The sequence below is a fragment of the Nicotiana tabacum genome, chromosome 15 (genome assembly GCF_000715075.1).
Source record: "Nicotiana tabacum cultivar K326 chromosome 15, ASM71507v2, whole genome shotgun sequence".
Classification (NCBI taxonomy): Eukaryota; Viridiplantae; Streptophyta; class Magnoliopsida; order Solanales; family Solanaceae; genus Nicotiana; species Nicotiana tabacum.
Window position 1 is genome coordinate 124,408,942 of NC_134094.1, and position 26,881 is coordinate 124,435,822.

At 35.2% G+C, this 26,881-nt stretch overlaps 1 protein-coding gene across 1 annotated transcript; it reads left to right on the forward strand.

Moving 5' to 3' along the window:
- The first annotated feature begins 22,796 nt into the window (after positions 1–22,796).
- LOC107765821 (NADH dehydrogenase [ubiquinone] 1 beta subcomplex subunit 10-A-like) lies at positions 22,797–26,570 on the forward strand. The gene is made up of 3 exons (XM_016584519.2): positions 22,797–23,158; positions 23,264–23,312; positions 26,212–26,570. The coding sequence occupies exons 1-2, from the start codon at positions 22,873–22,875 to the stop codon at positions 23,296–23,298; spliced, it is 321 nt and encodes a 106-aa protein (XP_016440005.1). The 5' UTR covers positions 22,797–22,872; the 3' UTR covers positions 23,299–23,312; positions 26,212–26,570.
- The last annotated feature ends 311 nt before the right edge of the window (positions 26,571–26,881 follow it).

Here is a 26,881-nt window from a genome sequence, read left to right on the forward strand (position 1 = left end):
AGTTGAATTCTGCAAAACAAAAATTAAAATGAGGTGGTCACACAATCTAACATGATATAGAATAGAGTTCCTGGACTCGTCTCGTCACCAAACATAAGCAAAAAAAAAAAAAAGTATCACGGACTTGGTGGAAGAAAAAATGACTCGGGGTAACTTGTGAGGTGTACATTGTGTTGGTAATAAACTCAGTAGCGGAGCCAGAATTACCTAGTTACACAGTGTATTTTTTCCAGGAAGGAGTGTCATTTGACACCCCTTCCTATAAGGTGGCTCCGCCACTGAATAAACCCCCTACAGAAATAATATTCACGGTAATAAAAGCGGAATAATAACGTAGCACCGAGATACGATATTCAACAAGAATAAAAGAATGACAACGACACCACAAAGATTTTTACGTGGAAAACCCTTTTGAATAAGAGAAAAAAAACCACGGCCCCGAGAGACAACACTCAAAAGAAATAACCCTCTTTTGATATTCTCACATCACTACAATATCATTCACTCTCTATTTTTCTCGCGGACTATTTTCTTATACCCTGTTTGTGATCACTCTTTCTTTCTCTCGTTGTTGGTGTGTAGAAATGAGAGCCAAAGCTCTCCTTTTATAACCGAAGCCTCACTCTCTGAGGCCTACTATATTTGACAATTTGCACACATTTTTCTTTTTTTTCTTTCTTTCATTTATGGGGATGGACCCCTTTCATTCTTTTTTCTTTATTTCATTTATGGGGACGGACCCCACATTGGTAGAGTTATAATAAATTAAAGGCCAAATAGGTGTACGGCCCCTTAAACTTGGCTCCAGTTTCCATTTTGATACTTTAACTTAATGTTTTTCCTATTGAACACTTCAACCCAAATCTATGTATGCCTATTAAACACAAAAGCTGACATGGCAAGAGAGTTGTAGTTCACCCCCTCTTACGCGCGTGAATTTAATGGTTTTGATATCATTTTTTTTTTTTAAATCAAAATTGACTTTTTAAAAAGAAGAAGAACAACAACAATAAATTTTATTGCCGGAATTAATGTAGATCGCCAGAATTAATAAATTTTATTGCCGGAATAAATTTTATCAAGGTTTTAACATTTACACACCGACCACGAAATAAGTAATAGACAAAACACGAACGAATCTCCGATACCACAACGATGGAAGACCAGAAATGGTGATAAATGTCGCCGATTTTAATGGTAGCCACCGAAATATTAAATGTCCGGTTACTTCTTTCAGTTCTGCTCTTTTATCAGTTAAAACAACAATGAAATAGAATAATAGAGATGAAGGAGGAAAGGAAATGAGCAATGGCCGGTGGTTGCTAGAATCGCCGGTGTTCCCCGACAACAGTTGCAGCACCATTTGGATAACTATAAGACATGCTTAAGTTTGTAATACCATTAAGCAAATTATTTTGATCCTCAGGTTCCATTTCGAGTTCTCCACTGCCAAAAAAATCATCGTCCAAATCCCCCACCTGCGTCGGTAACCCGCTAAGATCAAAATCATCCATTAAGCCTGCTAGTAGCTCGTCTTCATCACTTGGAAGCAAGAACCCGACTGGACTTGGCTCAACCTCTTCTAACGGATCTTTAATTTTATCTTCCACTCGGTGGTGGGATTCCATGGAATGTAAAAAAGAAAGGGGGTGGTTGGAAAGAAGGTAACGGTGGGAGGGGGTGTTTAAAATAAATATTTTTTGTTTTCAAAACTTCTTTTTGACTATTTGGGCCCAAATGCCACGTGTCTCCCTCTTATTTGTCATTTTGCTAAGTCATTCATGTGTGAATTACAGGCACCTCATTATTTTTACTGGTTATGAGTAAAGTGTTCAATAGATCACTTTATATAATATTAAAGTGTTCAATAGGAAAAACGCTAAGTTAAAATATCAAAATGGAAACTGGAGCCAAGTTTAAGGGGTGTACACCTATTTGGCCTAAATTAAATGAAAGTTCCATTTGTCTAACAAATTAAACTTTCAGATGAGGTGGTCACAAAATAACCTTGCAATTGCATAAGTAATCAACCATTCTACTGCAATTTATTCAACCAATTGGACGCAATCAGACTATCAGAGAGGTCATTTGCCCAAAATTCAGGACAAAAAGAAGATTAACTCAACTCACTAAACTCTTTCAACGCTATTTCTTTTCCGAGATTCGACTGCATGGAGGTTTACATACAAACGTGGAATCGAGAACACAAAAGTTCCAGAATATGAAAAACAAGCATTATCTAGCATAACACATAAAACATATCCACGAATGAAAATGGCAAAAAATCAGCGTAAGAAGTAGAATTTCAAACAGAAAAAAGGACTGAAATTGTGAAGAAAAGAAGAACCTGTGAAAGTGCGGAAAGGCATAACCTATGCATGTTCTTATTTAGAGAATATCAATGGGAGTAAGCGTCATTTCGTAGTGAGATGTTAGTATTGGAGCTTTCAGTTAGTATTGAATTCCGTGTACCGTTGGTCTTCTGTGGAAGATTGAAAACCTGACCGCTTTCCGTTTAAGTAGGAGATCTCAGGTCCATCTTTTTCCTATTTTTATCTGTTTGATTCAGTGCTGATAGGGGTTCCTTATATGATCTTAAAAATAAGTAAAGACCTTATGGAGATGTTACTTCTCTGTTTTCACAAGAATTAATTTGTTGGATTTTTCTTTACGGTGTAATTACAAGCGTATTGTTTGATTGCACAAGTGTAATTAAATTTTAAATGAAATGATTATCAAAATTTAAAAGTTAATATAATAAATATATGCCTATAATTTTTTTTATATAAGTATAAATGATATTAGATTTGATATTTAAGATGCATATTTTTCTTGAATATAAATTAATTAGTAATTATATATTTATAACTAATATTGTAAAAATAATTGGTATATATTTTTCAAATTAATAATATTTAGTTTAATAAATTATAAAAACTAAAAATATACGTCTTGTAAGAACATCATGGAATGCATGTTTGATAAGATAAATTAATATTTTTAAATATAATGTCATAACATTATTTAAATATTTGACAAAACTAATCTATAAATTCTAACTAAAAAATGAACAACATGCAATGTTATTTGTGAAATAACAAGTCAATACTACTTAAACAAGTAAAGTGGAACCATAAATATAACACAATTTCAAAATTAAAAAAATAGTTTAACGTATGTCAAATTCCAACATATTAAAAATAAGTTTCAATACAACTTAAGATTAGGAAACATAATAAGTTTATAACCTCGTTCAACAATGAAGTTCTACTTTAATGACATTACTCATTATATGTTAAGTTTGGTACTGACTCATTATTTCTAATATTATGGGGTGTAGTTTCAAAAACTAGAATAATAACGCAATTATGCTAAATGAAAAAAATAAAATATACAAGCAATTACATGAAATCAGAAGAAGTAAAGGTAGAGAAACAAAAGATAAATAATGTACAAAGAAAATATATTTAAAAATTAAAAAAGAAATTAAAAAGTGAAATTAAAATAATGGAAATAAAAAGTTATAAAGAAAATAAATTAAAATAAAACAAAAAAAATTAAAAAAGTAACATTGTAATTACACAATGTAATTACCACCAATTCTCACCTCTCCTTGAGAATTGGAAAGTGTAATTGCACCTCTCCAATTACACTCAATTTCATACTGACCAAGTAATTACTTGACTAGATAAATATGCCAAACCAAGTAATTGCATCCAATTACTCCCAAATCCAATTCATAGGTGGCTTTCCAAACATTCTCTTGGAGAGCATTTTCAGCTTTTGACATCTGGATATTGGGTCCATTTGCACACTTTAAGAAACTTCTTTTTCCGGAGCTTTTTGTGCGAGGATTTTTTCAGTAGAAACCACGCGACGTAGCTGCTATTTAGGAATTAGTAACTGCATTCTGAATTTTACTTTTTCAATTTAATTGTTTCATCACAAAAATGTTCTGAATTTTTTTGAATTTTTTTTTAATTTAAAATTTCATAATAAAATAAATACAAATTAATATCTAAATAGTATCCTTGAAAATGGTTATTTGTGCCCCAAATTGTTTTTGTAGGTGATTCAACTAATCGACCAATTGAAGAGAAACATCATGGCAATATACACAAAAAGTACATGCTCGGAGAAACAATTCAATAGTATGGTGAGAGTTAATAGGAGTTGGGATCATGAAAATAAAGACCATCATAGAAAAGATCAATACTAAGTTGCCTTTTTTTTTAAAAAGGACCCTCACTATATTATAATTGGAATTTTATCTTCTAATCTCTTTTTATGTAAAAGAAAGAGATGAAATTTTAATTAGAATTTCAGTTAAATTAGGTAGGATTTCATCTTGTATAAGAATTGCAAGAAAGAAATTAATCTAATTATGAATATTATATTAAAAGGATTTGTATAAATATTAGACATTTAATGTTAACTGATGAGTTTTCTTCACACAAACATATAAATAATCATGAGATTATGGTCCTTAAAAAGGCTAACAAATGAGTCGTGTGCAATTGTTGTGTATTTTTTCCATCTGAATTCATCATCGTCGCGACCATCTATGTTTGCACAAATGCCATAATTAGGATAATATTCGCATAACTCAAAAAAGTAAGGAAAGAAATGCACGAAATTTAAATACTAAGGAATCAAGATTAATATTTTGTATTTCATAGTGGTCCAATACATTAAAACACTACAACTCAACCAACTTAAAAAGAAAAAATGAAGTCATTTAATTTGATTGTGCGAACATTGCCATATTGGCTGCAATGGATATTCCAAAAGATGATGGTGTAGACGTTGCGCTCTCTCTCTCTCTTTTGGTGGACATTCTTTAACTATTTATGATAATAGTATTGCTACTGGTTCTTCTATTGCAATTCAAAAGGGTATTATTCTAACTGCTTCTGCTAATAACTGTGGATTGGTGAATGCTACAATATAATGAGGCACGTCCTTAGATTCTCACAGTTGACTCCCTATCACGAAAAAAAAATAGTGGCAATGACCATGCTACAAAATGGGGAATTATATGATGACAGGGCAACTGCCCAACCTTTAGACTTCCTATGTAGCTTATTTCCTTGATATATATTATTATGTATAGTTAAGAGACTGCACAATATCTACCAAGATCATTGCACAACAATGATGTTAAAGGCAAGATTGTGGTGTACATGTGATAATGGTTCGAGACGTGCCCTGCTTGTCTTCACCAAGGTTAACCAAACAAGCTATATATATGATATAACTCAAAAGAACTATTGTAAGGTGTGATATTGAGCTTCTGGACATCGAGAATACTCCTGATGATTATATGTGCCACCTCAATCGGCAAAATTAATAAAAAGAAAAGTACGAGTTCATAAAAAATATAACATGCAACAAGAAGCTCATTTGTGCGAAAAATTTTGTGGGTGGATCGACTGATCAACCACTTGATGAGAAAGGCTATGAAAATTTGGTGCAAGTTAGGATCATGAAAACAAAGACCATCATAGAATAAATAAATTATTATGTTGTGGTTTTCCTAAAAAAGACCCCCGCTATATTATAATTGGGATTTCATCTCCTAAGATCTTTATTTAATAAAATAAAGAGGTTAGACTTTTACTAGAAAGTCCAGTTAACTTAGGTAGGGTTTCATCTGTATAAGAATTGCAAAAATAAAATTAATATATTACAATAATTTATATGAATATTAGAGATTTATTGTTAATTGGTGCGGTTTGTTCAAAAAAATTAAGTAAATAAGTGAATATGAGATTACAATCCTTTAAAAGGCTAACAAATGAGTCACGTGCAAGTATTGTGCATTTTTTCACATCCAAAGCCATCACTATTATGAAGTTCCATTTTTACACGAAAAATACTTAATTATGATACTAGATGTGCATAACTCAATAAAGTATGGCAGAAAAATGTAGGACCCTTAAGAACTAAATATAAAATTGATATTTTATATTTTATAGGCCCAAAATATTAGACCTCTATAATTCAACCAACTTAAAAAGAAAAATGGAGTCATCCAATTTGGTTGTGAAGATACCGTCGTAGGTTGTAATGGATATTGCAATAAATGATAGTGAAATACTGAGTCACGCTCCCTTGATTGACCTTCTTCTAATATTTTAGATAATAGTATTGATATTTGTTCTTTTGTTATAATTTAGAAGGGTATTATTGTGATCACCTATATTGATAACTGTAACTCAGTCAATACTACAATTGTCTATTTAACAATGCACCTTGAATTCTCATAGTTGGCTTTAGCACCCATGATAGAGAGGTAGTGGCGATGACTATGCTAGAAAATGAGGAAGTATATGATGGCTGAGTCAGTTGTCTAACCTAAAGACTTTCCTTATACCTTATTCCCTTGATATACGTTATCATACATAGTTTGACTGCACAATATCTATCAGGATCGCTGGAAATCATTAATGTTCAAGCTTGTGATGTTTGATAATTGTGCTGAGGCCAGAAACTTTTCAAGGCCAAATATTAAAGAATGCGGGTAACGTCACCATGATTCTTGTCAATCAAGAAGTCTTTGGCGATATCACTTTTGATGGTATTCATGTCTTTTCGGTTACTAATTTGGATTATACTGAAGAAAAAAAGATTAAAACCTACATTAACTCATCCTCTCTGTGCAAAGAAAGAATTAATTTCAAAGGAAAAAGAACATGGTTTATGGACATAGAGTGTGAATGTTATGTGATAATAATGTAGACAGGACGAAAAGAGAATTAATAGAAGTTAGGGGGGTATCTTAGTAATTATCATTAGTTGGTAGTTAGAGGTTGTTAGAATCTATTAGAAGTAGTTACAATAGTTCAGTGTTAGAGAGGGATTACAACTACTTAAAGAAGAATACTTCCGATTGTAAAGACATTGAAGAAGAAATAATACTACTCTCTTTCTCTTTCCCAATCTAAAGTTCATTCTTTGTAAATTGTTCAGGAGCTTTTCTTGCGTTTTGGCTCCTTAGATTTACAGAATTCCTACTCAATCAATTAGGCACATTCCATTTGGTATCAGAGCCTCAGCATCCTTGGCCGGAAAACATGCTAGAAGCGACGAGAAACGGCGAGATGCGTCGAGAAATTGAAGAAATCAGAGAACAATTTAAGGCGTTGGGGGAAAACATGATGATGTGATTGGGGAAATTAGACAGCTAATAGCGGCGATGGCGGCGAGTCACCAAGCTCCGGCACCACCAGTGGCGGTCCCTCCAGCTGCAGCTCATGAGAACGATGGGGAGTATCTTGACATAGGTAACCCTAATTACAAATACTCTCGAGTAGAATTTCCTAAGTTCAATGGGAATGACTTAGAGGGGTGGATTTATCGATGTGAACAATTCTTTGAATATGAAGGAACGAGTGAGGAGAAGAAGGTTAGAATAGCAGCTATTAACCTAGAAGGTAGTGCATTGCAATGGCATCGAGCAATGATGAAGGGCCGAGTGGGAAGGGGATTACCCAATTGGAATGACTACCTTAGGGGGTTATACCACAGATTTGACCATACCTTACATGAGGATCCTATGGCAGAGCTAATTAGCTTGAAACAAACAGGGAATGTGCAGGAGTTCTTGGATTCTTTTGATAGGCTGTTAAACCAAGTCGAGTTATCTGAGGAATACTCTATCAGCTATTTTTTAAAGGGGCTAAAACCAGAAATAGAGGTGCAAGTGAGGATGTTATCTCCATGAATTTTAACAAAGGCCTACAGCTTAGCCAAGTTAGCTGAACATTCACTGAACTTGCAAAGGAATCAGAGGAATTTTAGACCCTTATTACCAACTCCAACTTCTTCTGGGAATTCAAACCCTAGAGGGAACCTACAGATTCAGGGAGCTGGGAGTAGAAGAAGTGTAGAAGGGAACAAATTCCTTAGTTCAAATGGAAAGTCTATAGTGAGGGGATCTAGGAAGCTATCCATAGCTGAAATGGATGAAAGGAGAGCCCAGTGGTTGTGTTTTTGGTACGATGAGAAGTTTGTCCCTGGTCATAATTGCAGGGGAAGGAAGCAAATGTACCTACTAGAAATAGGAGAGGAGGAGGAAGACTGGGATGTTGCTACAAATTTTAGTGAGGAGGAGAATAAAAAGGAATAAGCTCTAAGTCCTCAGATGTCTGTTCATGCACTCGATGGAACAGTAGATTACAGAACAATGAGGGTAAAAGGTGGTGTAAAAGGGAAGATGGTACATGTTTTGATAGACACAAGTTCCACCTATAACTTCATGGACCTGGATGTAGCTAAGAGATTGGGGTGCAAGCTGGAGACTATTCCTCCATTTTCCGTGGCAGTTGCCAATGGCAGCAAGATTCACAGTAGGTACATGAGCAAGGAAATTACATGGAAGATGCAAGGAGTGGAATTCAGAGCTGGCATGTTAGTCATGCCTCTAGGAGGGACAGATGTTGTTTTGGGAATACAGTGGTTAGTCACTCTAGGGGATATAAAATGGAACTTCAGGCAGTTGAAGATGGAGTTCCAGATTGGGGGCAAAAAGGTGTCACTCAGAGGTAGTCAGCCAGGTGCTCCTAAGTTGTTAGACAATCACAAGATGCAAAGGTTACAACACAAATCTGGGGAGTTGAGCATGATGATCACAACCTATGTTCAACCAATCAAGGATGAACTTGCTACTCTGAATTCCCAACAAGTGCAGGGTTCTGATGACTTGCAGAAGTTACTGAGCAAACACACTGGTCTCTTTGAAGCACCTAGAGCTTTACCTCCTCACAGAAGTCATGATAACATGATTATACTCAAAGAAGGAACCTCACCTATCAATGTCAGACCTTACAGATATGCTGCTAACCAAAAGGATGAGATAGAAAGAATGATCAAAGAGATGCTGGATTCTGGTGTTATCAGGCCTAGTGTAAGTCTTTATTCCTCACCTATTGTCATGGTCAAAAAGAAAGATGGCACTTGGAGACTTTGTATAGATTATAGACAATTAAATAGCTGCACTGTTAAGGACAAATTTCCAATTCCTGTGATAGAGGAACTGTTAGATGAATTAGGAGGGGCAAAGTTTTTCTCAAAACTAGACTTAAGGCCTGGTTATCACCAGATTAGGATGGCTGACCAAGACATTGAAAAGAAAACTTTTAGATCTCATAATGGACACTATGAGTTTATGGTTATGCCTTTTGGCTTAACCAATGCACCCTCCACTTTTCAAAGTTTGATGAACCATATATTCCAACCCTTCCTCAGAAAGTTCATACTTGTGTTCTTTGATGACATTTTAATATACAGCTCTTCTTGGTCATCACACTTAGTACACTTAGAACAAGCTTTCAAAATATTAGAGGATAACAATCTGTTTGTCAAGCTTAGCAAGTGTACATTTGGTCAGACAAGGGTAGAGTACTTGGGCCATATTATCACTCAACAAGGGGTAGCTGCTGACCCAGGGAAGGTGAAGGTAATGGTGGAGTGACATGTGCCCAAAACTGTGAAGGAACTCAGGGGATTTCTGAGTTTAACAGGGTATTATAGGAGGTTTGTAAGAGGGGTATGGTGTGATAGCTAGACCCCTGACTGATCTCCTAAAGAAAGACAAGTTTGAGTGGTCTAAGGCAGCAACTAAAGTATTTGAAGCTCTCAAGATGGCTATGAGTACAACACCAGTATTGGCACTCCCAAAATTTTCCCAAGAATTCATTATTGAAACTGATGCATGTAGGCATAGAATAGGGGATGTATTGATGCAAGGGGATCATCCTCTAGCTTATTTGAGCAAGGCTTTGCATGATAAACACCAGCACCTCTCAGTATATGAAAAGGAGATGATGGTTATTGTGACTACAGTGGATAAATGGAGACCATACCTCATTGGTAGGCACTTTCTTATTAAGATAGACCACCAGAGCCTCAAGTATCTTTTAGAACATAGAGTATTTACTCCCAGCCAACAGAAATGGGTTGCTAAACTTATGGGGTATGACTACAGCATCATGTACAAGAAAGGAAAGGAGAATGTAGCAGCAGATGCTCTGTCAAGGTTCCCTATGAACAACATTCAACTATTAACTATCTCTACTGTTTCCTCAGACTTCCTTGCAAGAGTACTATCATCTTACTCAGGAGATCAACATTTATAGCAGTTAGCGACTCAGCTTCGTCAGAATGCATTAACCAATCCTATCTATTGGCTAAAAGATGGCATCATATACAGAAAAGGCAAAATAGTGGTTAGACCTGACAAGCTCCTCAGAGATAACATTTTGCATTTCTTTCATGATAGTGTTGTTGGAGGTCATTCAGGGATGGCTGCCACCTTGCACAGAGTTAGTCAAGTCTATTACTGGAAGAAGATGAAGGCATGAGTTTATGAACACATCAAGAGTTGTGACACTTGTCAAAGATGTAAGGGTGAGAATGTGAAGTCCCCAGGCCTGTTACAACCCCTACCCATTTTAGAAAAAGTATGGCAAGATATTAGCTGAGACTTTGTTGAGGGGCTACCTAAGTCTCATAACAAGTCAGTAGTATTGGTGGTGGTTGATAGACTCAGCAAATATGCTCACTTTATCAGTTTGGTTCATCCCTACACTGCCTCAACAATTTCCCAGGCTTTCCTAGACAATATGTATATGTTACATGGGTTGCCTCAAACCATAGTGAGAGACAGAGACATTATTTTCTTGAGTAAATTCTGGCAGGTTCTCTTTGAGGCTCAAGGAGTTCACTTGCACCGCTCTACAGCCTATCATCCCCAATCAGATGGGCAAACAGAGGTGGTTAACAAGTGTTTGGAGAGATATTTGACATGCATGTGCAATGATAGACCCAAAGATTGGGTGCACTATCTTCCCTTGACTGAATGGTGATACAACACTACCTATCACTTTGCTATCAAGATGACTTCTTTTGAAGTCCTATATGGCCAAAACCCACCTTTCCACATGCCCTATATTCCCCATAGTTCAATGGTCAACCAAGTTGACAGGAGTCTCCAAACCAGAGAGACTACTATCAGATTACTCAAGCATTACCTCATGTTGGCTCAATCCCGGATGAAGGCTCAAACTGACAAATATAGAACTCCTAGGAGCTTCAGTGTAGGTGACATGGTCTTTGTGAAGATGCAACCATACATGCAAGTTTTCTTGAAAAAACACTCTTCTCATAAGCTGAGTCCAAAGTATTTTGGTCCCTTCAAGATCATCAAACGAGTAGGCATTGTGGACTATCAGTTGGATCTTCCTCCACATGCAAAGATTCATCATACATTCCATGTTTCTCATAGACTGGTACTGCCCCAGCTATGCCCAATCTGCCTATTTCCCTATCTCCTCATGGGTACATTGTATTGGAGCCTGAAGAGGTTTTGGACAGAAGAGTAATCTCTAAAAACAACAGACAGGTTACACAGATTTTGGTGAAATGGTTCAACTGCCCCACTGAAGATAACACATGGGTCGACTTGCATACCTTGCAACAGTAGTTTCTAAACTTTGTCCTTGAGGACAAGAACTCTTAAGAGGGGGGAAAGTTGTTATGTGATAATAATGTAGACAGGACGAAAAGAGAATTAATAGAAGTTAGATGGGTATCTTAGCAATTATCATTAGTTGGTAGTTAGAGGTTGTTAGAATCTGTTAGAAGTAGTTACAATAGTTCAGTGTTAGAGAGGGATTACAACTACTTAAAGAAGAATACTTCCGATTGTAAAGACATTGAAAAAGAAATAATATTACCCCCTTTCTCTTTCCCAATCTAAAGTTCATTCTTTGTAAATTGTTCAGGAGCTTTTCTTGCGTTTTGGCTCCTTAGATTTACAAAATTCCTACTCAATCAATTAGGCACATTTCAGTGAATCATTTTTTTTCCAGAAGCCTAACATGGCAAGTCCAAGTATATTCAAGACTGACATCATTGTCCATAGAGTAAATACTCTTGCTGCATGACCTTTGTCATAGGAGATTAACAAGTGCATATTCGACATTTAATATTATCACAGGTACCTCAAGGTCTTGCCTCTACCTGAGTAGCATTGTAACTTTTCCCAAAAGTGTATCCCGAGTTGTAATTAAGAACCGTGATTATAACTATAGATGATCAATCTAACCTCACGGGTTAGCCTATCCTTGATGAAAGGGGACTTCTTGCTGATATCTTTGTCGTTGGTTTCGGCTAAGTGAATCCATCAAAAGCAAGAAATCCAAGGCTTATTTATGATATTCACCATGTACTGTATACGTTCAATACTCGTGTGGCTTTGGTTACGCGTAAAAGAATATTGGATGCATCGTGCGTCAAAGTGTCAACTGTCATTACAAACAGGCATATTTTTTAGGCGGAGCTGAACTATCTTACTTTCTCCATTATACTTGGAGTAGTGAATTAATATTATACATTGATATTATAAATATTAGTGATGAAAAATCTTCATAGTATATTATTTGCATCACCCAAATTAATTCTTCCAATGGTTGAACCTATTAGGCTTCTCTTCACCAACGTGACTCAACAAGGCATATAAATAATATCTTTTATCCAAAATATGAGTTTTGGCAAGAATCAAATTATTGTAAAAGTTGATCGTTGGGCTTCTGGATACCATAATTACTTTATCTTTTAATAATGATAATATGCCATCTCCACTGGAAAACTTAATGCAAAGAAAAATACGAGCTTTCAGGAAATATAACGTGTAATAAGAAACTCATTTGTGTGAGAAATTTTATGAATTGTTCAACTAATCAACCATTTGATGAGAAAGACCATGACAACTACTAGGATAGATAGTTTAATAGTATGTGTTGGGAAACGTGTCAGGCTAATAGAAAGAAAAAATATTTGAAGGAGAAAAGTAATAAATTGCACAAGACAAGACAAGGCAAGACAAGATTTATGTGGTTCGGCAATTTTGCCTACTCCACGACCATACAAATAATAACTCTTTATTAACTGAAAAGAGAAAGAAGAAGTTGAGGAATGATATGCAAATGAAAATGCATACCCCTTTTACAGGCATTTGAATGCCCTTCCAACGTAAGCACTTACATCATAGGAATGTTGATGTAAGCGCATACATCATAAGAATGCCGATGTAAGCGCATACATCATAAGAATGCTGATGTAAGCACTTATATCATAAGTTCATCTTTTTTTTTTATTTTTCTTTCTTTTTTTTGTCTACTTTTATTTCTTTCACATACAACAACAGGTTTGCTACTATCAATCTCCCCCTCAAACCTATGTTACATCAAGAAAGAAATTAAAAAAAAAGATTTGCTATTCTTTGGTGGCGCCTTCATGCTATCAGTCTTGAAGGCTAACTGAGGCAGTGCACAACCTCAGTTTTTCAACACCAACAATTTTGGTCAACATGTTTGACGGGTCCTTTGATCCTAGTATCTTCTGCGGGGAAATAGTTTCTTCACTTATCAACTCTCGGATATGATGATACCTCAATTAGATATGCTTCGATCTTGCATGAAACACTAGATTCTTGGCAAGATGAATTGCACTCTGGCTATCGCTGAAAAGCTCACAATTGTCCTACTCTTTACCTAGCTCTTTAAGAAAATGGTTGAGCCAAATCATCTATTTTCCAGCTTCTGAGATTGTCATATACTCTGCTTCAGTGGTAGATAGAGCAATACTTTTCTGAAGTCTAGACATCCAGCTAATAGCAGTACCACCCAAGGTGAATACATAGCATGTGGTACTTTTTCGACTATCCAGATTGTCGCCTAAATTTACATCAGCAAAACCTTATAAGATAATATTGCTCATTTTAAAACAAAATGTCATACCTGAGGTGCCTTTGAGATATCGCAATATCCATTTTACACCTTCCCAATGCTCATTTCCTGGATTTGACATATATCTACTAACAACTCCAACTGCATGGGCTATGTCAGTCTAGTGCAAACCATATCATACATCAAACTTCCTACTGCTGAAGCATATGGAACTTTGGACATGTACTTCATTTCTTCATCGGTCTTAGGTGATTGGTCCTTCGACAGATTAAGATAGCTTCCGAGTGGAGTGCTTCTGGTCTTTGCATCATGAAGACTGAACCTGCTTAGTACCTTATGTATGTACTTTTCTTGAGATAATTTTAAGGTTCCTTCATACCTGTTTCTGCTAATCCTAATCCCAAGCATTTGCTTAGCCGGTCCTAAGTCTTTCATTTCAAACTCCTCTGTCAGTTGTTGCTTAACCCTGTTGATCTCATTTATGCTAGATCATGCAATTAGCATATCATCAACGTACAACAGTAAAATGATATAGGATTTATCAAGATTATTGATATAACAACAATGGTCCATCTCACATCGTGTGAAACCATTATTATACATGAATCCATCAAATTTTTTGTACCATTGTCAGGGTGCTTGTTTCAAACCGTACAAACTCTTCTGCAACTTACATACAAGGTTTTCTTTACCAGAAACTTGAAAACCTTCAGGTTGCTTCATGTAGATGTCTTCTTCAAGGTCACCATGCAAGAAAGCAGTTTTAACATCTAGCTGCTCCAAATATAAATTTTATATAGCTACGATACTTAGCACCAACCTGATAGTAGTTAGTTTGACTACAGGAGAGAAGATCTCGGTATAGTCAATCCCTTCTTTTTGCTGAAAGCCTTTTACTACTAATCGTGCTTTGTATCTCTTCTTACCATCATGTTCTTCCTTGACCTTGTACACCCACTTGTTTTGCAATGTCTTCTTTTCTTTTGGTAACTCTATAAATATCCATATTTTATTCTTTTGAAGAGAATTCATCTCTTCTTTCATGGCTAGCTTCCACTTATCAGAGCTTATCACCTGTATTTCTTCAATAAAATGCTCTGGTTCTCCAATATCAGTCAGAAGTAAATAGTGGAGAGAGAGAGTTAACCTATCTAGAGCATTCGTGACTCTTTTAGATCTCCTTAATGTAGGTTCAAGATTAACTGATCCCGAATTTGATTTCAGATCTGGTTCTCCATCTGATTCTTTCTCTGGTTCTGGCTCTGACTCTGATCCAGATTCGGCTTCTGGTTCGGCATCTTCAATTTCAGATCCAGTTGTAGGCTCTCTAGCCACTTCATTTTATGATATTTCTTCTAGCTCAACTGTTTCAGATGTTTGTCTGCTAGTTCTGGTTGGTTCTACTTCAAGCTTGTCTTTGTATATCACATTTTCATTGAATGTGACATTCATGTGTCTTGGGATCTTTCTATTCTGATCATCCCAAAATCGATAACCAAAATTATCATCACCATAGCCAATAAAGAAACATTTCTTGGCTTTAGGATCAAGCTTATCTCTATCATTAGAGTTTACATGCACATAAGCAACACAACCAAAAAATTTCAGATGTGAAAGAGTTACCTCCTTTCCTGTCCATACCTTCTCATGAATTTTAAAATCCAGCGGTACAGAGGATCCCCTATTTATGAGGTAAGTTGCTGTGTTAATAGCCTCAACCCACAAATACTTCGGCAATCCAGAATGTATTTTCATACTTCTGGCTCGTTCCTTCAGAGTTCTGTTCATCCTCTCAGCAACACCATTTTGTTCCGGTGTTCTAGGAACTGTCTTGATCATTCTGATCCCATTCTCAGAGCAGAATGCTTTAAACTCTTAACTATCATACTCTCCTCCTTTGTCAAACTTCAGACATTTTAACTTTAGAGTTGTCTGATTTTCAAATTCAGTTTTTTATCTTTTAAAGGTAACAAACACATCATATTTATTTTTTAGAAAATAAACTCATACCTTTCTTGTGGAATCATCAATGAAGGTGGCATAATAGCGTGAGCCTCCCAGAGAAGTTACAGGTGTTGGTCCCCACACATCTGTATGCACTAGTTCCAGCTTCTCTTTCTTTGGCGTTCTTCCCACCTTTGAGAAACTAACTCTCTTTTGTTTCCTGTAAATGCAATTTTCGCACAAACCTAATTCAACATGCTTTATAAAATATTTTGGATGCCAACAACTTCATTCCCTTCTCACTCATATGCCCGAGCCTCCGGTGCCATAATGTTGTATCACGACCATGATTAACTGTTGTTATTGTATCTCGCTGTATTGCAGTTGCATATAGTGTTCCCTTCTTGAAGACTCGTGCCACAACTAAATTTTCTTTGGTTATCTTCCACAATCTGTTACCGAATGTTGTTGTGTATCATTCACTGTCAATCTGACCCATAAATATCATATTTTTCTTGAGGCCAGGAACATGTCGTACATTTTGCAATTTCCATAGCGTGCCTTGTGAAGTCTTTATATGAACTTCACCTTTTCCGACAATGTCCATAGGTTCGTCGTCTCCTAGATAAACTTTCCCAAATTTTACAGAAATATAATTATGCAATAATTCTTTGCATGATGTATAATGAAAGGATGCACCTAAGTCCAGAATCCAAGATTCGACTGGACTGTCTGCACAACAAATTAGTGCATCACCAACTTGTTCAGCAATTGCATTTGCCAAATTATCATCCTTGTATTGATCGTTCTTCTTCTTCTTTGGCTCTCTACACTGACTACTATAGTGACCCTTTTTATCGCAATTCCAACACGTAATGTCTTTGCGATTTTTGGACTGCCCTCTTCTCCTTGACTTTGGCCACGACCATGACTTTGTCCTCTTTGGCTGCCTCTCCCCCTGCTTTCAGTATTCAAAGAAGATCTTGGGGAATCATTTGATTCTCTCCGACGAATATCATCGCTTAGAACCAAGTCTCTAATATTATTTAATTTGAGTTTGGTACTTTCCGATGAACTGCTAACTGCAGTTACTGTTGCAGACCAACTCTACGGTAGAGATGATAGTAGAATCAATGCCCTAACTTCGTTATTGAATGTTATATTAACAGAACTCAACTAGGTTAATATTACATTAAACTAATTGATATATTCCATAACAGATTCACCTCCTGTCATCTTTAAGTTGAACAATCGACGCATCAAATAGACTTTATTTGAAGCAGATGGCTTCTCGTACATATTTGATAATGCCTTCATCAGGCCTGCAGTGGTCTTCTCATTAATGATGTTAAACGCTACATTTCGTGTTAGCGTCAAACGAATCACACCAAGAGCTTGACGATCTAATAGATCCCAATCCACTTTGGCCATATTCTCTGGTTTTACCTCGGTCAGAAGTAAGTGTAATATTTTCTAGTACAAATAATCCTCTATTTGTATTTTTCAGAATCTAAAATCTTTGCCATTGAACTTGTCAATCTTAACCTTCCCTTCTTCCGATGCCATTTTTCACAAAAAAAAAATATGTGAATAGTGCATGTGAATAGTAACAATGATCAATAGTCTCACACTATTCTTGTGAATAGTACCTGCACCAGTACCGTACTTTTCTACCAGAATTACACTGTATGTGCTCTAATACCAGTTATTGGAAAACGTGTCAGGCTAATAGAAAGGAAAAATATTTGAAAGAAAAAAGTAATAAATTGCATAAGACAAGACAAGATAAGATTTACGTGGTTCGACAATTTTACCTACTCCACGGCCACACAAAGAATAGCTCTTTATTAATTGAAGAGAGAAGGAAGAAGTTGAGGGATGATATGTAAATGAAAATGCATACCCCTTTTATAGGCATTTGAATGTCCTGCCGACGTAAGCGCATACATCATAAGAATGCCGATATAAGCGCATACATCATAAGAATGCTGATGTAAGCGCTTACATCATAAGTTCATCTCTTTTTGATTTTTCTTTCTTTTATTTTGTCTACTTTTCTTTCTTTCACACACAACAACAAGTTTTGCTACTATCAGTATGGTTAGAGTTGACACCATGATAGGAAAGACCATCATAGAAACGATGGATCATTCAAGTTACTATTTTCCCCAAAAGTGACCTCATTTCATTAACTTTTTTTTTTATAACCGTCAACATAATTAAGAAGTCTTTAAAATATCAAGTTCAAAATTATTCTATGTTGAATGTCATAATCTCTTATTGAGTAACTATGATTGTATACTTTCTAAAGTTCCCATTACACATGGCATTCCTTGCTACTTTCTTAATTTTTAGGCCAAATGGCTTCATGGCCACTTAAACTTATACCAGTTTGTAAACCTGATATATGAACTTACACTTTTTTCATTTGAATACTCCAACTTGACATAATGGGTACTAAAAATACCTTTGACCGTTGATCATGCCTATGTAGAAGCGACGCAACTGGCATGGCTAAATTGTGTGCAATTCACGCTGCCAAGGCGCGTGAATAGTATTGTTTTTATTAAAAAAATATATATTAGAATCAGAATAAAATATAAATAAAAAAAGGTCTTTCCCTCTCCCCTTCTCTTTTTCCCCTGCTCCCACCTCTCTCGTCTTATCTAGCGAACTCTCAAACCCTTTTGTAATTCTTTTCATTTTCTATCCTAATTTCCCACCCCCTCCCTTTTCCGCATTTCTTTTTTCCTTCTTCTTCCCCCTTCAATAATATTTTCTTTCATTTGCTATTTTCCACCCATCTTTACCATCCCAACCTCCCTCAACCACCGATGGTCGGAAGAAAACCTGAGTCGTGCCGTTGTTTCGTAATCGAATTCATCTTTGCCAAAACAACAACGAAAAAGGGCAGATATTTGTAATGGTATTGGGTGGCCTCCACGGTTTCAAAACCATGGATTTTTATTGATTTGTTTCTGAAATTCCAAAATTAAATTTTTTGTTCTTGTTTAATCATGACCATAATGGCATTCCTTGCTACTTTCTTAATTTTTAGGCCAAATGGCTTCGTGGCCACTTAAACTTATACTAGTTTGTAAACCTGATATATGAACTTACACTTTTTTCATTTGAATACTCCAACTTGACATAATGGGTACTAAAAATACCTTTGACCGTTGATCATGCCTATGTAGAAGCGACGCAACTGACATGGCTAAATTGTGTGCAATTCACGCTGCCAAGGCGCGTGAATAGTATTGTTTTTATTAAAAAATATATATTAGAATCATAATAAAATATAAATAAAAAAAGGTCTTTCCCTCTCCCCTTCTCTTTTTCCCCTGCTCCCACCTCTCTCGTCTTATCTAGCGAACTCTCAAACCCTTTTGTAATTCTTTTCATTTTCTATCCTAGTTTCCCACCCCCTCCCTTTTCCGCGTTTCCTTTTTCCTTCTTCTTCCCCCTTCAATAATATTTTCTTTCATTTGCTATTTTCCACCCATCTTTACTATCCCAACCTCCCTCAACCACCGATGGTCGGAAGAAAACCTGAGTCGTGCCGTTGTTTCGTAATCGAATTCATCTTTGCCAAAACAACAACGAAAAAGGGCAGATATTTGTAATGGTATTGGGTGGCCTCCACGGTTTCAAAACCATGGATTTTTATTGATTTGTTTCTGAAATTCCAAAATTAAATTTTTTGTTCTTGTTTAATCATGACCATAATGGCATTCCTTGCTACTTTCTTAATTTTTAGGCGAGAGAGAGAGAGAGAGAGAGAGAGAGAGAAAGAGAACAATGAAGAAAAATAGAAAGGAGAAGAAAGAGGAAGAGTAAGGAAAGGTAGGGAGGTGGGCGAACGGAGAAGAAGGGGGACATGTGGGTACGAGTTACTGGGGTAGTAGAGAAGTGACATGTGGTTTTTCTCTTCTTCTTTTTGCATATGTAACTTATTTTTGCTGATTTAGTATTTATAAATGGGACCTACAAATATCACATGTCAAGTAATAAATAGTCTAACATATGACGTGTTGTACATATCAGCACAATTGATATATACGTTCTGCTGAATGTATTTATTAGTACTCGTTCTGTCAAGTTGAAGTGTTCAAATGAAAAAAATATAAGTTTATATATCGAGTTTGCAAACTGATACAAGTTTAAGTGGCCATAAGGCCGTTTGGCCTAATTTTTATGTAGCTCTAGACAGTTCGTAGACATCCACCATCCCAGAAGGAAATTCCTTATTGAATATATTTATCAACTCCACTTTCTAATATGATCTATTATTGAGTTCCCATTGACTTTAAGGGATGAAATGGTCTCCTTATATAGTCTTTGGTAATTCTCATCTTATGAACTAATTTTTGGAGTTGAGTTAGACAAAACTCTATTTTGTTATTATGGTATCAGAGTTAGGCCCATCCCAATTTATTATTTTTTAGGAGAAATTCAAAAATAACAAGATTTACAAGTGGTAATTGAAAAATAGCCTCAGTTTCAAAAGTAATCGAAATTTAGTCACTTTTCATGTAAAGATAATTCTGAACAAAAATATTGTTCAAAATCCGAAAAATATTTCAGCATATTATACTAGAGTTCCAGTATAACTCCAGTATAATATACTGGAACTCCAACATAATATACTAGAGTTCTAGTATAATATACCGGTCCAACATAATAAACTGGAAGTTCCAACATAAGTGCTCCAATTTCTAGTATATTATGCTGGAACTTTCCGCGTGTTGGAGTTCCAACATAATATGCTGGAAGTTCATACACAGGTGCACCAATCTCCAGTATATTATGCTGGACCGACCTGTATTACAGCAAAATAGTGGCTATTTTTTAATGACTTTGCAAATGCTAGTTATTTTTGAATTACCAGTCCGAAAACTGGTTAGCCCATGCTATTTTTACATTATTTTCGCGATGTTGGATCCCAATCTTATATTGTCCCTGCTTCAGATGTCCAGTCTTAGGCGTGAGGGGTGTTGAGTCCCATATCGACACTATAGGGATGAAATGGTTTCCTTATATGGCCTTGAGCAATTATCACCTCATGAGTTAGCTTTTGGGGCTGAGTTAAATAATATATATTTATTCTTCATCTATTTTTGTTTTCATCAACAAAACTCTCACTATTGAGAATTCTCCTTTTTAAATTAATATTAGTAGTTGTACCCGCGCGATGTGCGATCAATATTAAAAAATATTAATTAAATTAAATTGTGATCGGGCTTGTTTGAACATATTAGATAGTATTGCTTTAATAAATTTCAATTGTCATCTTATTTGTCAATATGATATACCCAATAATAAAATATCTTTTAAATTAAAGGGACTTATATAGTCATTGAATAATTTTTCTATCACGCGATGCACAGTCAATATTAAAAAATATTAATTAAATTAAATTGTGATCGGATTTGTTTGAACATATTAGATCGTATTGCTTTAATAAATTTTAATTGTCATCTTGTTTGTCAATATGATATACCAATAATAAAATCTCAATTAAATTAAAGGGACTTATATAGTCATTGAATAACTTTTTTATTCTATATTTTTCTTTATTCTATTATCCAATGTATAGTAGTTTTACATTGTTAATAGAATTTGTTTATTAGCATATTATTTTGTTTAATATTTTTGTTTGCTCACTTTCTTTTTGTAATATAAGAGAAGATATATATGTTTTAGTAATCTTTAAAACTTTTATTAGCATATTACTTTATGTAATATTTTTGTTTATTACTTTCTTTTTATAATATAATAGAAGATATATATATTATTACTCTTGATATATTTTTTATTTTAAATTTTATTCTATTATTTTCAATAATATTATCTGAATTTTAATGAATAAAATCTCTATTAAATTAATGAGACTTATATAGGCATCGAATAATAGGCTTGTTCGGTATTTTTCTTTATTATATTATCTAATATTTAGTAGTATTGCATTGTTAATAGAAACTTTTATTAGCATATTACTTTATTTAAATTTTTGTATGCTACTTTCTTTTTATAATATAATAGAAGATATTTTTATTTTATTTTATATTTTATTCTATTATTATCAATAATATTTTCTGAATAAATAAACTTTTTATTTTTAAAAATAAAAACAAAAATTATTAAAAAAACAAAGAAATTTTGAATAGGCAGTTTTTTTTGTTTTTGTTGTTGTAATTTTAGTTTTTTTAAAAATAATTTAAAGACTCTAACTTGAAATTACTCTACAATTTGAATGGATAGATTTTTTTTAAAATTTTCGTTTTTTATTATAAAATATTTTATTTTATAGATATTTAAATTTAAAAACAATAAGCAATAACTAATTATTAACTAAATAACTAATTATTAACTACTTATGTCATGTGACTTTTTTCTAGGCTGTCACTTGGCTTAAGGAAAAGACTTTTTCCTCTCCTTTTAATAATAAATAGATAACTAATTGTTCGACTTTAAAATATACATTACTAATTATAACAAGGGGCTGAGTTATTCTTGTTTAAAAGGAGTTATTTGACACTATTGTTGGAGAATTATACAATATAGACATGTCAATTTTTTTAGGAAAGGGTCAAATATGCCTTTGATACTTTTTTTGGCCTTTGTTGTTGATATTTGCTTGTTTTTATTTTTATTTCAAGTCGAGGGTCTTTCGGAAACAATCTCTCTACCTCCCTAGGGTAGGGGTAAGGTATGCGTGCACACTACTCTCCCCGGATCCCACCAGTGAGATTTTACTGAGTTTATTATTATTGTCGTTGTTGGTCAAATATGCCTTTGAATTGTGCGAAATTGTTCAAACTTCTCAGTCGTTAATAGTTGAGATCAAATACACCCTTGTGGTTGCCGAGTGAGTTCAAATATACCCTTATTGATTTATGTTCAATCATTAAAAATTGATTAGTTTTTAGAAGGCCAATTAACACCAGCAAATGTCACGTGTTGGCTTAAAAAGGAGAAGGTGCAATAAGTTGGGCCTAATTAATGCATGAAGAGTAGGTCAACTTAATTCAAATTCAACCCAGCCCAAACAATTCAGCCCAAACCCATATCCACAAATCACACACACTTTTCCCCCAAATTCACTCACCATCTCACTCTAATCCCTACATTGCAAAAATCAATTTCACAGAAGAAGATTTCAAGCTAACCAAAAATGGGGAGGAAAAAGGGAGTAGAGTTCGACGAAGGAGCACCCGATGATTTCGACCCGAATAACCCGTACAAGGACCCGGTAGCTTTCTTCGAGATGAGGGAGCATTTGGTGAGGGAGAAATGGATCGACATTGAAAAGGCTAAGATCCTCCGCGAAAAGCTCCGTTGGTGTTACCGTATTGAAGGTGTGAATCACCTTCAGAAGTGTCGTCACCTTGTTCAGCAGTACCTTGATGCTACACGTGGCGTTGGGTGGGGCAAGGACCTTCGTCCCCCCTTTATGCACGGTATCTACTTTACGCCCTAACAAGATTTTAGTAATATTTTTAGATTGGAGGTTTTGTTTTTAATTTGTTTTGATTTGTGAATCTTATGTGTTTGTTGAATTGCAGGCCCAAAGGTTGTCGAAGCTGTCGAGTCCGAGTGAGACCCTTTTCTTAGGTCTGTTATCTCAGGCATTTCTCTTTCCCTTTTATTAGATTGGATCATTGAAAATGTTTTTCCGGATGTCTTTGATTATCTGATATTGTCTATTTGTTACAATTTATATGACTCTGTCTATTTTAGGACACTATAAAATGATGAAATTTCAATAATAAATAATATACTCATTCCTTCCCAATTTATGTGAGGGTGTTTGACCTGAGAGTTTTAAGAAAGAAAGAAAGACTTTTTGAAACTTGCTGACTAAAGTAAGTTATACAAATTTTTGGCTATAAGTCGATTTCATTAAGGGTAAAATGAGACGTTAAAAGTTAAGTTATGTTTAGTTGTTGAAAATCTTTGGCTACACTCTGTTGGTTGCATAAGCCATAACTGCCATCTCTTTGGCTGTGTTTGTGATGTCAACCCTTTTTAGGAGTAGTGTATATCAACTTAGATACTTCAACCTTCCTCCCGAAAATATTTTCTCATCTTAGGCATATAGCTAAATATATGGCATATGAAATACTTAATAAATTATATAAGAGCATATATCAACTGTATCTTGCAAAAATTCGTCATACTTAATTGGAACAGGCTCATCAAAGTACACATACACTGTCATGAAAACTTTAAATCATTAGCATAACTCATGCTAGGTATTCAAATTTCAAGATAAGGTAAGCAAATCATATCCGCATTTCCATGCATTTGTCTCATACACCATGCTGAAATCTAACTCAAAATAATAAGAATTAGAGTTAATTCCTACCTTTGGGCTTAGGAAATCCTTGTTAAGCAACAGGTCTTCTTAAATCATTCTTTCACAGTGATTCTTTCACGCTATTGCAGTATACAACTCAACTATCAGTTGAAACCTTTTTTTAGAAGGTTTATCAGTTGAAACCCTTTGTACCTTCCTAACACCTTTCACACCCTTGACCAGAAAATACCAAGCCAATTGGAAGAATTATTCAACCTGCAGTATTTCTGATAATACAATTTTCACAAAAGCTTTCTGTTTTCGCTAGAGAATTGTTGTCATCTCCACACACTGCCGTATACTGATCGTTAGGAGCAAAACTAGTAGAAGAAGGCCGGATTGCCTGATGCACCGGTCCGTAGATGTGAAACTATGGTGAGTGAAGGTGTTAAAAGGAACGAGGTAGACCTAAAATCACTTGGAAGGAAGTTGTCTCGAAGGACTTACAATCTCTTGGGATCCATGCAGATTTAGCGAAAGGAAAGATAGAGACAATGAAAGAAACAGATCTATATAAGAGAGACCTACTAGTTGAGAATATGTTTTAGTCATGCTAGCACTTTTACATTACGTCCTATGCTTTTATAGTAGTTGTTTAGCCTTTCAGAGATCTATATATTAGTAGAAAATATAAAGAACTACTACTATTTACTTCTATTTTTGTTTAATTTTGTATATTATTGGCTTGAGATGAGTTTATATGAAGTAACATGGTCAATGAGGATCATATAGCAGTTCCCAACTTGTTCGAGACTGAGGCTTAGTTATTGTTGTTTAGGTCAATTGTGGTTCTGGTCCTCGTATTATAGTGCTCAAAACTTTAAACCTTCCGTTTAAGGTGAACTTCATCCATTTAGTAATGGAATCAGCCCATTTACATAATAAATCTCATATATTTGGCTTCCACCTCAATCCTCCTTTGATATTCCCTATGTGCCATCATATCCCTCTTATACACTCTGTGATCTTGCCGCTAGCCCATACACCGCCTTCCTAGCTAGTTCACAAAGAATTGAGTAGGGATTCATGAAAAGGCTGCAAACTTTGTAACAATCTGGAGGAGCTAAAAATATACATTCAAAAGGGACAAAGGACTATCGAGCTTGTTTTGTAATTAAAACAAAGATTGAGCTTGTTAATATCCTATTGGAATTTATTGATTCTAGTAGGGGAAGGACTAAATTTGTATCTTTACAAATTAAGGATCAGATATACTACATGGAAACAGAAATTAAATTCAGTCTAAAAGACAAAGAGAAGTGCAGTTTACCTAAGAAATATGCACAACTAAGAATTTCGGCATCTCTTTGATACCACTTCCAGGAGGTTCTTTAACACTTTATACCACCATTCAGGTCAGTTGAAGAAATCATGTGTTCCTATAGCCATTGCCACTGCTTGTTCTTGCAATTGCAGCACAATTGTGATGGCAAAGCAAGATTCACTAGTCTTTTCATGTACTGTTATTACCTTGAACTATATTATTTGGTAAGGGCGAAAGAGGATGAGCTTTATCAAATAAAGAAAAGAAAAGGGGATGAAAGATGAGAGTTTGCAGGAGGGGAAGTAACAGAGGGTCTGGATTATTTCCTTTTCATATAGTTGCAGCACAAGAAAGAAGGGGCAATGAAGCTGGAAGATTATGCTTTCCTTCCATATGAGTGTTTTCATCCTTCCCAAAACTGGATGTGAAGGAGAATGTAAATGTCTTTTACTTTCATACCATATGTGGAACAAAATCAAGAAGTCAGTCCTCCTTTTCCCCAAGTTCTTGGATATAATGCTTTCTAACATTTAGTTAAATGTGCGCAAGGCAGTTGGCGAGTTTGTGAGGGTTCATCAAAAGTTGAATTATTTCTATTTGTTTGTCCGATGAGACTAAATTTCCAAAGAAATCTATGCCAGCTGAATAGTGATAACAAATTGTTTTGAGCTATCAAACATGTATTGTTCGGGCAAAGGTTTGCAACTCAAATTTTGTATTGTAGTTCGGTTCTCATGTTGTATATTGTAATGGTTCCTTGTCCACTTCTACACAAATTTTCTGCGAATCTATAATCTGCAATATATCCTTGTTTTGTTGTACATACAAAACTTTAGTGTCTTGAAGTATGACTTTCAGCTGGTAGTAGCTCACCCTCTCGTTTTTTGCAGGTTTGTCTTTCCAGTTAAAAGTATAAACTTCAGAGCTTGTTGGGCTACCAACAGTGCATCACTGGTGAATTTGAGTGTATCACTGTTTCTGTCATTCGCTGCTCTAAGACCTGTTTTATAGTTTCCTGTCTTGTGAAAGATGCCAATGGTTTGCATTGGCTTTAACTTCAGCCTTTTGCTCTTTTGGGGGAACATTTAATTCATACTGGAAATAAAGAAGAAATGTTCATGCTCTTTCCTTGTTGGTCTCGGCTTGTACTCCATACTTGCCATAAATGTGATCATATCCAGTTCGTCATGTTTGTCAGACAGAATGTGAAACATTATGAATATTCTAGTTTGAGAATCTCTTCAAGTGAGACTGTCTTTTCTTCTTCCCTCACTATTATCAGGTGGAGCCTTTTATTGAATATATTTTGATCTATATTGAAAATGGGAAGTTCCAGAAAACTTGTCATGCAGGGTTCAAGAGCATAGTTTGCGGTTAAGTGCCTTTCCTGCTGGGCCATTTTCAACTTTCTTTCAGTGGTTTAAGTTTAATCGAGTGTTGCCAAAGACGAGAATGTGGTAGCCTCATGCGTTCTCATTCTCATACTCGTAGGATGGTATCATGTTAAGAGCCCAGGTACTTTTCTACCCGTCCTTGCAAGAAATACTCGATGGATAAGGC